Source organism: Vulpes vulpes, chromosome 12 (assembly GCF_048418805.1).
Source record: "Vulpes vulpes isolate BD-2025 chromosome 12, VulVul3, whole genome shotgun sequence".
Taxonomy (NCBI): Eukaryota; Metazoa; Chordata; class Mammalia; order Carnivora; family Canidae; genus Vulpes; species Vulpes vulpes.
This window is the reverse complement of record NC_132791.1, coordinates 130,802,004-130,814,901: the sequence shown is the minus strand read 5'-3', so window position 1 is coordinate 130,814,901 and position 12,898 is coordinate 130,802,004. Positions and strand designations below refer to the sequence as shown.

At 39.9% G+C, this 12,898-nt stretch overlaps 1 protein-coding gene across 8 annotated transcripts in view; it reads left to right on the top strand.

Moving 5' to 3' along the window:
- Positions 1–12,898, top strand: part of CEP126 (centrosomal protein 126) — a 105,860-nt gene that overhangs the window by 42,496 nt on the left and 50,466 nt on the right. For 7 of the 8 annotated variants that reach the window (XR_011995856.1, XM_072729959.1, XM_026006744.2 and 4 more), the window contains exon 3: positions 10,972–11,117. The exons of the other annotated variant lie outside the window; for it this stretch is intronic. Coding sequence is in view for 6 of the 7 variants with exons in the window: in XM_072729959.1 (XP_072586060.1) it covers positions 10,972–11,117 (146 nt within the window). In the remaining variant the exon portion in view is untranslated. The remainder of the gene's footprint in view (positions 1–10,971; positions 11,118–12,898) is intronic. 8 annotated transcript variants of the gene reach the window in all.

Genomic DNA, 12,898 nt, shown 5'->3' with positions numbered 1-12,898 from the left:
GGGAAAAATTGGTTTGAAGTTATTATTCTGGTTATTTACTGCTTTATAACAAACCATCCTAAAATTTAATGACTTCAAACAATGATGTATGACAGTTCTGTGTGTTCCCTGGCTCAGGTGGTCGCTTCTCACTTGGAAGTCTGATGCTGCTGCACTGAGATTTCTGCTGTAAGCGGTGTCATCTGAAGGTCCTGCTGAGCTGGGCCTCCACGATGGCCTCTGGTCACATTTCTGTGCTTGGGCCCAGGTGACTGGAACAGTTGGAGGCATGCTCTATCTCCCTTTAGCTGGCTTGGACTTACCAGTGTGGTGATCTCAAGGCTGTCAGACTTCTTACATAGGTCTGGCTTTTCCTAGTGCAATCATGCTAAAAGATCAAGTTGGAAGCTGCAGAGTTTTGAGTCAATCTAGCATCTTCTATAAAATTCTATTGATTAGAAGAGACTCATAGGACCAGGCTGATTAAAGCAGAGAGGACTGTATAATCATGGTTCATTGCGACTGTCTTTGGACATGAGCTACCATAGGAGGGAATCATGTATTGGTGTCCTGGACACTGCTGTCCTAATGTCAAGTAAGAGCATCTGAATTCAGAGCTTGTTCCATTGACTCTATCAGCTTTTGCCGAGTGCACCTCAGCCCCCTCCACCTCACGGAAAGTGGAATGCTCAGTTCATGCTTCCGTTTAATTGCCTCTGTGTTTTCTCTTTTCAAAGGCTACATTAAATGAATGGTCTGCCATATATTTTATTTTTCTTTTCCCAACTCCCAATTCTCCAGTTATGTGCAACTTAGGTGTCTTAAGATTCATGTGCAGCTTGAGCTTTTATCTTCTTCCTGCCTCAAAGGCTAGCTTCCTCTAATCTAGTGGGAACCAAGGGCAGGAGTAGGGAAGTCAGTTTTTATCTTATTTCCCGCTCTAACTGTTCACACAGTGTTATTCCTCCACACCAACTAACCCTAGCCATCCCCCCGCCACCCCGTTCTGTTGGGGCTTGCCTCTAATTATTGGCAAGAACTTTGGGATTAATCCCCTTGATCGTCTGCATGTGTGGAAGCAGAAGTCTAAGTGCCTTCTGGTCCACTGTTCTCCAGGACTCCACCACATGAGGCTATTGCCAAGAGCTGAGTGGATGAACCTTTGGGATTTGGGATAGAATAATTCTTTCTTAGATAGAAATGCCCCATGCATTCTGTAACACTTGGCATCCCTGGTCCGGGGGAGCTGAAATCTGGTAGCCCACCATAATTATTGTGACAATCAGAACTCCTCCAGAAGTTCCCAGCACTCTTGGTGAAGAGGAAATGTCCTGGGTTGAAAACTACTGAATTAAAGAAAACTCTATTTAAAAACAGAAAAATTGTTTAAAATTAAGTGACAACTATATATGTTTTCCTACAACCTAAGCGAAAACCATGAAGTTACATGAATCCCTTTAAAGACCTTCTTAGTTTTTAAAAACCTGGTTTCCTTGTCTTCAAGTCTTTGCCTCTCCAAACAAGCCTTCCCTTCTTCACAAAACCACACTGCCTACCAGCAGAGATTCTTGGCTTTGAAAGTAGACACTAGTTCCTTGTGTCCACTGAGCCCTTATAAAATGTGACTAATCCAAACTGAGTTATGAAAATACACTTAGTACAAAAAGGATATAAAATGTTATAATAATTTTTATATTGATACATTTTGAAATATTTTTGATATAAGGTAAAAAATATTGAAATTTCTACTGGTGTTTTTTAATGTGGCTACTAGAAAATTTAAAATTACATTTGTAGCTTACATTTTATTTCTAGTGGACAATGCTGATAAATTATGTCTCACTATCGGGCTCAGGGGTTCAATCTGATGGGATAAAGGAACTTAGAGCTACACTTGGTTTGTACGTTATACAAGGCTGAGGAAACACACCCAGGGTCAAAAATCTGGAGGCATTCTTTATTTTTTATGGTGATAAAACATACATAACACAAAATATACCATTTCTAAGTTTTATGGTGATTAAACATACATAACACAAAATTTACCATTTCTAAGTATATGATTGTGACACTAAGTACATTCACATTGTCATCCGTCACCCTCATCTTCCCAAATGAAATTCCATATCCATTAAACACTTAACTCCCCAGCCCCTGACAGCCACCTTAGTAATTTCTATCTCCATGAATTTGACTAGTCTAGGTAATATGATTGTGGAATAAGACAATATTTGTCCCTTTGTGATTGGCTAATTTTACTTAGCAAAATGTATTCAAGGTTCATCCATGTTGTAGCATATGTCAGAGTTTCCTTCCTCTTTATTCTTGATGTATGCCACATTTTGTTTATTCATCTGTCAAGGGACACTAAAGTTGTTTCCACCTTTTGGCTCTTGTGGACAACATTGTTAGGAACATAAGTATACAAACATTTGTTTGAACCTCTGCTTTGACTTCTTTGGGGTATATTCCCAGAAGTGGAATTGCCAGATCACATGATAATGCTAAGTAATCTTTGGAGAAATCACCAAACCCTTTTTACAACAACTGCCTATTTTGCCTTCCCACCAATATATAAGGAATTGAGTTTCTTCACATCCTCATAAGTTGTTGTAATTTTTGTTGTTTTTATAATGGCCATCCTACTAAGTGTGAAATGGTATCTTGTTGCAGTTTTGATTTGCATTTTCCTAATGATTAGTGAAGTTGAGCGTCTTTTCAAGTTCTTGTTGATATTTGTATATCTTCTTTGGCGAAATATCTGTTCAAGTCCTTTGCCCATTGTTTAAGCAGATTATTTTTGTTGTCCGAACGTGGGAGTTTTTAAATATATTCCTGTGTCAGTTGCTTATCATATATATGATTTGCAAATATATTTTTCCATTCCCTCAGTTGCCCTTTCATTTTTGATAGTGTTCTTTGATGTATAAATCCTCTTAATTTTGATTCAGTGCAATTAATTTTTTCTTTTATTGACTATGCTTTTGGCATCACATCCAAGAAATCATTGCCAAATCCAATAAAGCTTTTTCCCTATCTATTTCTCTGAGTTTCATAGTTTTATCTCTTATGTCTAAATCTTTTATCTATCTTGAGTTAATTTTTGCATATGCTGTAAGTAAGATAGGGGTCCAACTTCATTCTTTTGCATATGGATTTCCAGTTTCCCCAACATCGTTTGTTGAAAAGACTGTTGCTTCCTCATTAAGTGGTTTTGGCACCCTTCTGGAAAATCATTCAACTACTTGAGGGTTTATCTCTAGGCTCTCTAATCTACTCCATTGATATGTTTGTCTTTATTGTATGAGATCTCCACCTTTGTTCTTTTTTAAGAAAGTTTTGGCTATTTGGAGGTCCCTTGAGATTTCATATGAATTTTAAGATGGATTTTTTTAAAACCTACTAATTCACGAACACAGAATGACTTGTTATTTGTGTGTGTGTTTAAAAAATTTAAGCAATGTTTTGTATTTTTGGTGTCCAAGCCTTTCACCTCCTTGGTTAAGTTTATTCCTAAACATTATATTCTTTTTGTTGCTATTATAAATGAGATTGAAAAAAAAAAAATGAGATTGCTTTCTTAGTTTCAAACTCAGATTCTTAATTGTCAGTATATAGAAACACAAGTGATTTTTGACTATTGATTTTTGTATCCTGCAACTTTGCTAATTTGATTTATTAGTTCTAACTGTATTTGTGGAACCTTTAAAGTTTTCTGCATATAATATCACCTGTGAACAGAGATTAATTTTACATTTTTCTCTCCATTTTGTATGCATTTCCACTTCTTGCCTAATTGCTCTGGCTAGGACTTCCAGTATTATGTTGAATTGAGTGATGAAAGCAGGCTTCCTTGTCTTGCCCCGGGGGGACTCTTGAAGGAGATGGTTTGGGGGTGCCTATCTGTGGCACTACACCACTATCTCCTACCTACCACAGGGGTAGGACTATCTGATGATCTGTCCTACTTCACAGAATTATACTTCCCTAAATTTGAGTTATTTAGATGAGAATAAAGCGCCAGAGAGGGGCAAGATGGTGGAAGAGTAGGCTCCCCAAGCCACCCATCCCCACCAAATTACCTAGATAACCTTCAAATCATCCTGAAAACCTACGAATTTGGTCTGAGATTTAAAAAGAGAACAGCTGGAATGCTACAGTGAGAAGAGTTCAGGCTTCTATCAAGGTAGGAAGATGGAAAAAATAAAATAAAATAAATAAAATAAAATAATAAATAATAAAATAAAATAAAATAAAAAAGCATCCAAGGGGGAGGGGGCGCTGCGAGGAGCGGGCTAAGGCGAGTGTCCCCAGGACTGGAAAGCCCCATCCTGGAGAAGCACGAACTTCAGCAATCTTCCCCGACGGAAAGGCGCTCGCACGGAGTTGGAACAGGAGCCCAGGAGGGGCGGGGATGCCCTCAGGCTCCCAGGGGCACTAACAGAGGACCTGCGCCCCAGGGAGAGTGCACCACACCCCGCGGCCACGCTCCCTAAAGGGCCCGGGAGCAGCTCCAGCAGCGGCTCCATGCAGAGGGGGCTGCGCGGCCCCGGGAGCGCGATTCCAGATTCCAGCAGCGCAGGCCCCGGAGTCCAGGGCGCCGGGGACACAACCCAGGATCCAGCGCTCCCCCCGGGACAGGCGGAGCCCGGGAGGACACAGGGCAGTGAGGACACTCCTGCCACGGTGCAGCCCCGAGCTGTGCAGATCAGCAGCCCCCGCCCCCGGAGCATCCAGGCCCCTGCGGACTGGGGGCTGCAGTAGTTACTGCGGGAGCTGACTCCAGGGCTGGAGAGCTGGCCTCTGCCAGGGTGTTGTTCCTCCTGGGGCCTCACAGGATAAATAACCCCTGCTGTACCTCACAGTGGCCTCCCAGGATAAACAACTCCCACTGAGCCCTGCACCAGGCAGGGGGCTGAGCAGCTCCCCCTGGTGCACACACCTGAGAATCAGCACAGCAGACCCCTCCCCCAGAAGACCAGCTAGACAGACAGGGGAAATCAAGTTTTTGACCAAGCAACACTGTAAAGTTACAGGGGAAGTCGAGGGATTTACAGTATATAGAATCAGAGGATATTTCCCCTTGTTTTTTGTTTTCTGTGTGCGTCCACCCCCTTTTTTTTCCCTTCTTTTTTTTTTTCTTTTTCAATTGTTTTTTCTCTTCTCTTTTTCTCCTTTTCCCAGTACAACTTGTTTTTGGCCACTCTGCATTGAGCAAAATGACTAGAAGGAAAAAATCACCTCAAAAGAAAGAATCAGAAACAGTCCTCTCTCCCACAGAGTTACAAAATTTGGATTACAATTCAATGTCAGAAAGCCAATTCAGAAGCACTGAATTGCAACTTCTAGAACACTGGTGGCTCTAGAAAAAAGCATAAAGGACTCAAGAGACTTCATGACTGCAGAATTTAGATCTAATCAGGCAGAAATTAAAAATCAATTAAATGAGATGCAATCCAAACTGGAAGTCCTAACGACCAGGGTTAATGAGGTAGAAGAATGAGTGAGTGACATAGAAGACAAGTTGATAGCAAGGAAGGAAACTGAGGAAAAAAGAGAAAAAAGATCCTGAGGATAGGTTAAGGGAAATAAATGACAGCCTCAAAAGGAAAAATATACGTTTAATTGGGGTTCCCAAGGGCGCCAAAAGGGACAGAGGTCCAGAATACGTATTTGAAGAAATCATAGCTGAGAACTTTCCTAATCTGGGCAGGGAAACAGGCATTCAGATCCAGGAAATAGAGAGGTCCCCCCCTAAAATCAATAAAAACCGCTCAACACCTCGACATTTGATAGTGAAGCTAGCAAATTCCAAAGATAAAGAGAAGATCTTTGAAGCAGCAAAAGACAAGAAATCTCTAACTTTTATGGGGAGAAACCATAAAAGAACCATGTCTTCTAAGCACAACATCTCCAAAGAAACAAGAGCTTTAAATGATACACTGGACCAAATGGATCTCACAGATATTTACAGAACCTTACATCCAAATGCAACTGAATACACATTTTTCTCAAGTGCACATGGAACTTTCTCCAGAATAGACCACATACTGGGTCACAAATCAGGTCTTAATTGATACCAAAACATTGGGATCATCCCCTGCATATTTTCAGACCATAATGCTTTGAAATTAGAACTAAATCACAAGAAGAAGTTTGGAAGGATTTCAAGCACGTGGAGGTTAAGGACCATCCTGCTAAAAGAGGAAAGGGTCAACCAGGAAATTAAGGAAGAATTAAAAAGATTCATGGAAACTAATGAGAATGAAGATACAACTGTTCAAAATCTTTGGGATATAGCAAAAGCAATCCTGAGGGGGAAATACATTGCAATACAAGCATCCATTCAAAAACTAGAAAGAACTCAAATACAAAACCTAACCTTACACATAAAGGAGCTAGAGAAAAAACAGCAGATAGATCCTACACCCAGCAGAAGAAGAGAGTTAATTAAGATTCGAGCAGAACTCAATGAAATCGAGACCAGAAGAACTGTTGAACAGATCAACAGAACCAGGATTTGGTTCTTTGAAAGAATTAATAAGATACATAAACCATTAGCCAGCCTTATTAAAAAGAAGAGAGAGAAGACTCAAATTAATAAAATCATGAATGAGAAAGGAGAGATCACTACCAACACCGAGGAAATACAAACGATTTTAAAAATATATTATGAACAGCTATACGCCAATAAATTAGGCAATCTAGAAGAAATGGATGCATTCCTGGAAAGCCACAAACTACCAAAACTGGAACAGGAAGAAATAGAAAACCTGAACAGGCCAATAACCAGCGAGGAAATTGAAGCAGTAATCAAAAACCTCCCAAGACACAAAAGTTCAGGGCCAGATGGCTTCCCTGGGGAATTCTATCCAATGTTTAAAGAAGAAACCATACCTATTCTACTAAAGCTGTTTGGAAAGATAGAAAGAAATGGAGTACTTCCAAATTTGTTCTATGAGGCCAGCATCACCTTAATTCCAAAACCAAACAAACACCCCACCAAAAAGGAGAATTATAGACCAATATCCCTGATGAACGTGGATGCAAAAATTCTCAACAAGATACTAGCCAATAGGATCCAACAGTACATTAAGAAGATTATTCACCATGACCAAGTGGGATTTATCCCCAGGATGCAAGGCTGGTTCAACACTCGTAAAGCAATCAATGTGATCAGTCATATCAGCAAGAGGGATCCCTGGGTGGCGCAGCGGTTTAGCGCCTGCCTTTGGCCCAGGGCGCGATCCTGGAGACCTGGGATCGAATCCCACATCGGGCTCCCGGTGCATGGAGCCTGCTTCTCCCTCTGCCTGTGTCTCTGCCTCTCTCTCATCTCTCTCTCTGTGTGACTATCATAAATAAATAAATAAAAATAATAAAAAAAATAAAAAAAAATCATATCAGCAAGAGAAAAAACAAGAACCATATGATCCTCTCAATAGATGCAGAGAAAGCATTTGACAAAATACAGCATCCATTCCTGATCAAAACTCTTCAGAGTGTAGGGATAGAGGGAACATTCCTCAACATCTTAAAAGCCATCTACAAAAAGCCCACAGAAAATATCATTCTCAATGGGGATTACTGGGAGCCTTTCCCCTAACATCAGGAACAAGACAGGGATGTCCACTCTCACCACTGCTATTCAACATAGTACTAGAAGTCTAGCCTCAGCATCAGACAACAAAAAGAAATAAAAGGCATTCAAATTGGCAAAGGAAAAGTCAAACTCTCCCTCTTCGCAGTAGACATGATACTCTACGTAGAAGACAGAAAACAAGGAACCCTGAGTGGCGCAGCTGTTTGGCGCCTGCCTTTGGCCCAGGGCACGATCCTGGAGACCCGGGATCGAATCCCACATCGGGCTCCCGGTGCATGGAGCCTGCTTCTCCCTCTGCCTATGTCTCTGCCTCTCTCAATCTCTCTCTCTCTCTCTTTGACTATCATAAATAAATTTAAAAAATTTAAAAAAATTAAAAATAAGTTAAAAAAAAAAAAGAAAAGAAAACCAAAAATACTCCACCCCAAGATTGCTAGAACTCATACAGCCATTCGGCAGAGCGGCAGGATACAAAATCAATGCCCAGAAGTCAGAGGCATTTCTCTACACTAACAATGAGACTGAAGAAAGAGAAATTAAGGAGTCAATCCCACTTACAATTGCACCCAAAAGCATAAGATACGTAGGAATAAACCTAACCAAAGAGGTAAAGGATCTACCCTAAAAACTACAGAACACTTCTGAAAGAAACTGAGGAAGACACAAGAGATGGAAAAATATTCCATGTTCATGGATTGCAAGAATTAATATTGTGAAAATGTCAATGTTACCCAGGGCAATTTACACGTTTAATGCAATCCCTATCAAAATACCATGGACTTTCTTCAGAGATTTGGAACAAATCATTTTAACATTTTTATGGAATCAGAAAAGACCTCGAATAGCCAGGGGAATATTAAAAAGGAAAACCATATCTGGGGGCATCACAATGCCAGATTTCAGGATGTACTACAGAGCTGTGGTCATCAAGACAGTGTGGTATGGCACAAAAACAGACACATAGATCAATGGAACAGAATAGAGAATCCAGAAGTGGACCCTCAACTTTACGGTCAACTAATATTCGACAAAGGAGGAAAGACTATCCACTGGAGAAAAGAGAGTCTCTTCAATAAATGGTGCTGGTAAAGTTGGACATCCCCATGCAGAAGAATGAAACTGGAGCATTCTCTTATACCATACACAAAGATAAACTCAAAATGGATGAAAGATCTAAATGTGAGACAAGATTCCTTCAAATTCCTAGAGGAGAACACAGGCAACAGCATTTTTGAACTCGGCCACAGCAACTCCTTGCAAGATAATCCACGAAGGCAAAAGAAACAAAAGCAAAAATCAACTACTGGGACAGCAAAGGATACAGTCCACAAAACTAAAAGACAACCTACAGAATGGGAGAAGATATTTGCAAATGATGTATCAGATAAAGGACTAGTATCCAAGATCTATAAAGAACTTCTTAAACTCAACACCAAAGAAACAATCAAATCATGAAATGGGCAGAAGACATGAAGAGAAATCTCCCAGAGGAAGACACAGACATGGCCAAGAAGCACCTGAGAAAATCTCCGCATCACTGGCCATCAGGGATATACACATCAAAACCACAATGAGATACCACCTCACACCAGTGAGAATGAGGAAAATTAACAAGGCAGGAAACAACAAATATTGGAGAGGATGCGGAGAAAAGGGAACCCTCTTGCACTGTTGGTGGGAATGTGAACTGGTGCAGCCACTCTGGAAAACTGTGTGGAGGTTCCTCAATGAGTTAAGAATAGAGCTACCCTACAACCCAGCAATTGCACTGCTGGGGATTTACCCCAAAGATACAGATGCAGTGAAACGCCGGGACACCTGCACCCCGATGTTTATAGCAGCAATGTCCACAATAGCCAAACTGTGGAAGGAGCCTTGGTGTCCATTGAAAGATGAATGGATAAAGAAGATGTGGTTTATGTATACAATGGAATATTCCTCAGCCATTAGAAACGACAAATACCCACCATTTGCTTCGATGTGGATGGAACTGGAAGGTATTATGCTGAGTGAAATAAGTCAATTGGAGAATTACAAACATTATATGATCTCATTTATGGGGAATATAAAAAATAGTGAAAGGGAATAAAGGGGAAAAGAGAAAAAATGAGTGGGAGATATCAGAAAGGGAGACAGAACATGAGAGACTCCTAACTCTGGGAAACAAACAAGGGGTGGTGGAAAAAGGAGGTGTGGGCAGTGAGTGGGGGTTACTGGGCGACGGGCCTTGAGAGGGGCACTTGGCGGGATGAGCACTGGGTGTTATGCCATTTGTTTGCAAATTGAAATCCAATAAAAAATAAATTTTAAAAAGAGAGAGAAAAAAAAAAAGAATAAAGCTCCAGCCACTGAAGGTCTTTGGAAGGATGGTTAATAGTAGCCCATGACCCTGAAATTCATGAAGAGTTCTTATTTACCGCTTCTCAACCCCACACATTCCAAAGAGCAGAACCACTTGGCAGTTTCTTAACCAGTCATTGCCAGCTTCAATCTTCGTTCTTCTCATTGTCCAGCAAATAATTATTGAAACACACACAGACACATATTTTCCACAAAGTTAATTTTTTTAAACAATTGAGACTAGAGAACATGAACTCATGTGCCCAAGGTAATCAGAAATAAATGAAATAGGAAAGTTAAGAAAAATAGGGACTGATAAGGATTATGGACAGGTGTTTGTAGCCATGTGTGGATAGGAGTCTAGGGTTGACAAATCTTGCATATTTTTAAGAGAAGGTGGAAATCAAATTTTTTATGTAAATTTTATGGATTTTTAGCATAGTTCAGACTCAATATGACAGCCAATTTGGCATTTCTATACACTAACAATGAGACTGAAGAAAGAGAAATCAAGGAGTCAATCCCATTTACAATTGCACCCAAAGGCATAAGATACCTAGGAATAAACCTAACCAAAGAGGTAAAGGATCTATACCCCAATTTTAAACCTTTGTTCTAAAAGAAGAAGAAAAATCTACAGTGTTATCTTGATTATTCTGTAATTTCCAAGTCTGCTTCTTTCACCAGTGAAATAGTTTTTCACATTCCAGAAAATAGTATAGCTGTTTAGTAAAGAATTGTTCCCCAGCAGGCTTTGGGAGGTGGGAATATGCATGCAGGGCTGCCAGAAACTAGAAAGACCCTCATTACAGAGCCTTCTCTTAATTGCAAAAGGTCTGGATAAGATTCTGGAATTCCCAACAAAATGACATTAAAATTCTTAGCTAAGGGCCTGTTCTTAATCTAAAATCTGTTGTTTCTAAGTAAGTAGAGTTTTGAAACAGGCAAACATCATTATATAATAAATCATTGGTTTGAAACTATTTTCTTTGTTGAGATTTTGAAAACTTACTCCATAATTCAGACATCTACTTTGTGATTAAATATAGAGCATTTGAAGAGAAACGAAAAGAACAAGAAGAACGAGAACAACAATTCAGAGAGCAAATCCTTCAGCAAAGGAAAGAGAAGTTTGAAGAAGTCACGGAGAAGTTCCAGCGTGCCCATATTCCCCTTTCACAGCGGAGGAGAGCAGGTACTCTGACCTCTGCAACAACAACCTCTAGCCTGTTTCACTTGAGTAGACAATAAAATGATAAATTTTTTTTAAGATTTTATTTATTTATTCATGAGAGACACACAGAGAAAGAGAGGCAGAGACACAGGCAGAGGGAGAAGCAGGCTCCTTGCAGGGAGCCTGATGTGGCACTTGATCCCGGGACTCCAGGATCACGTCCTGGGCCGAAGGCAGGCGCTAAACTGCTGAGCCACCCAGGGACCCCCAAAACAATAAATTAAGAAAGAAAGTGTAAATTCAAACTAAAAAAGTATAAGACTTTAACCAAATGAAAAGCTGTAATTTGATTGAGGTTGAATTTGGAGAATATTTTGTTGGTTCTGTGAGTAAATTTTGAAAGTTCACAAGTTTGATTCTACTTCATACTGGCTTAAAATGTTCTGTCTTTTTAAAATGGATGTAGTAAAAAGAAAATTTAACATTTAGGTTCAATAAATTAGTGTCACATTCGTTCTGGCATTTCATTCACATTTTGGTTCCAGTTCTTAGTTAAGAGACTGACAAAATAAAAAGTGTACAAAGTTATATAACTCAACAATCCAAGACCTGGAACCAATTAAGAATTTAAATATAATTATGATTGATTCTTTGGTACCATATCTATGTTTTTTTATATCTTAAATAGCAACACAGAATTAACTATAAAATTGCAAAGATTCAAAAAGAAAAGGACAGGGGAGCCTGGGTAGCTCAGTCAGTTAAGCATCTGACTCTTGATTTCAGCTCAGGTCGTGATCTCAGGATCATGAGATCGAGCCCCACATCAGACAAGACCCAGACTGGGTACTGAGTGTGGAGTCTGCTTAAGAATCTTTCTCTCCCTCTCCCTCTCCCTATTCCTAACTCCTCACCTCTGCCCCACCCCACCCCCAGGCCCTACTCATACGCATACACTCTCTCTCTAAAAAAAAGAAAGAAAGAAAGAGGACAGGCAGAGCCTTTATGTTCAGCAAACAAATGTTGTACTCTACTGTACCTAGCCCTAGGCTGAGATACGGAGAAATGTACTCATACTCTACCGTTGAAGATCTCACAGCTTATTTTGGAGATGAGAGTAATGTGAACAATGTCAATAAATATCCTGAGAATCACTGTGGTAACAGAATGTGTAAGTAGTGTGTGAGCTCAGAAACAAGAGCTCTAACCCTATACAGTACAGCAAGGACATTGTCCCTGGGAACATGACTTCATTTGAATCTTGAAGAATGAACATTTTGCCAAACAAAGAGAAAATAATTTTAAGTCCCCAAAGAAGGAAAAACTTTTGCAAATAAATTATGTACTTTAGTGCATCTTAAAGCATAGGATGGGGGAAAGTGAAGAAGAAAATAAGCTAGAACCCATGTTCAGCTTGCCATACCATGCTAGAGTTTCATCTGTATCCAAAATGCGATCCTCTTAAAGTTTTTTAACTGAAAAGCAAGCTATTACTGTATCAGTAAAAGATCCTATTGTAATTGAAAAGCAAGCTAATAACATTAAGGAGAATATGAGACAGCTCATAACACCCCTAAAAATAGCAATAGCATAAATATGATACGGGTTTATTTTCTCTCATATAATATGAAGTCCTGAGGTAGGCATTACAGGTTTGATGACTGTTTAATGTCACTGGGAACTCAAATGCCTTCAGTCTTTCAGCTCAACTATCCTTAGTTTGTGATTTATATCTTCATCCTTGTGGTCACATTGTAGCTGCTGGGACTCAAGCCATCATGCCACTGATGTAGGCAAAAATA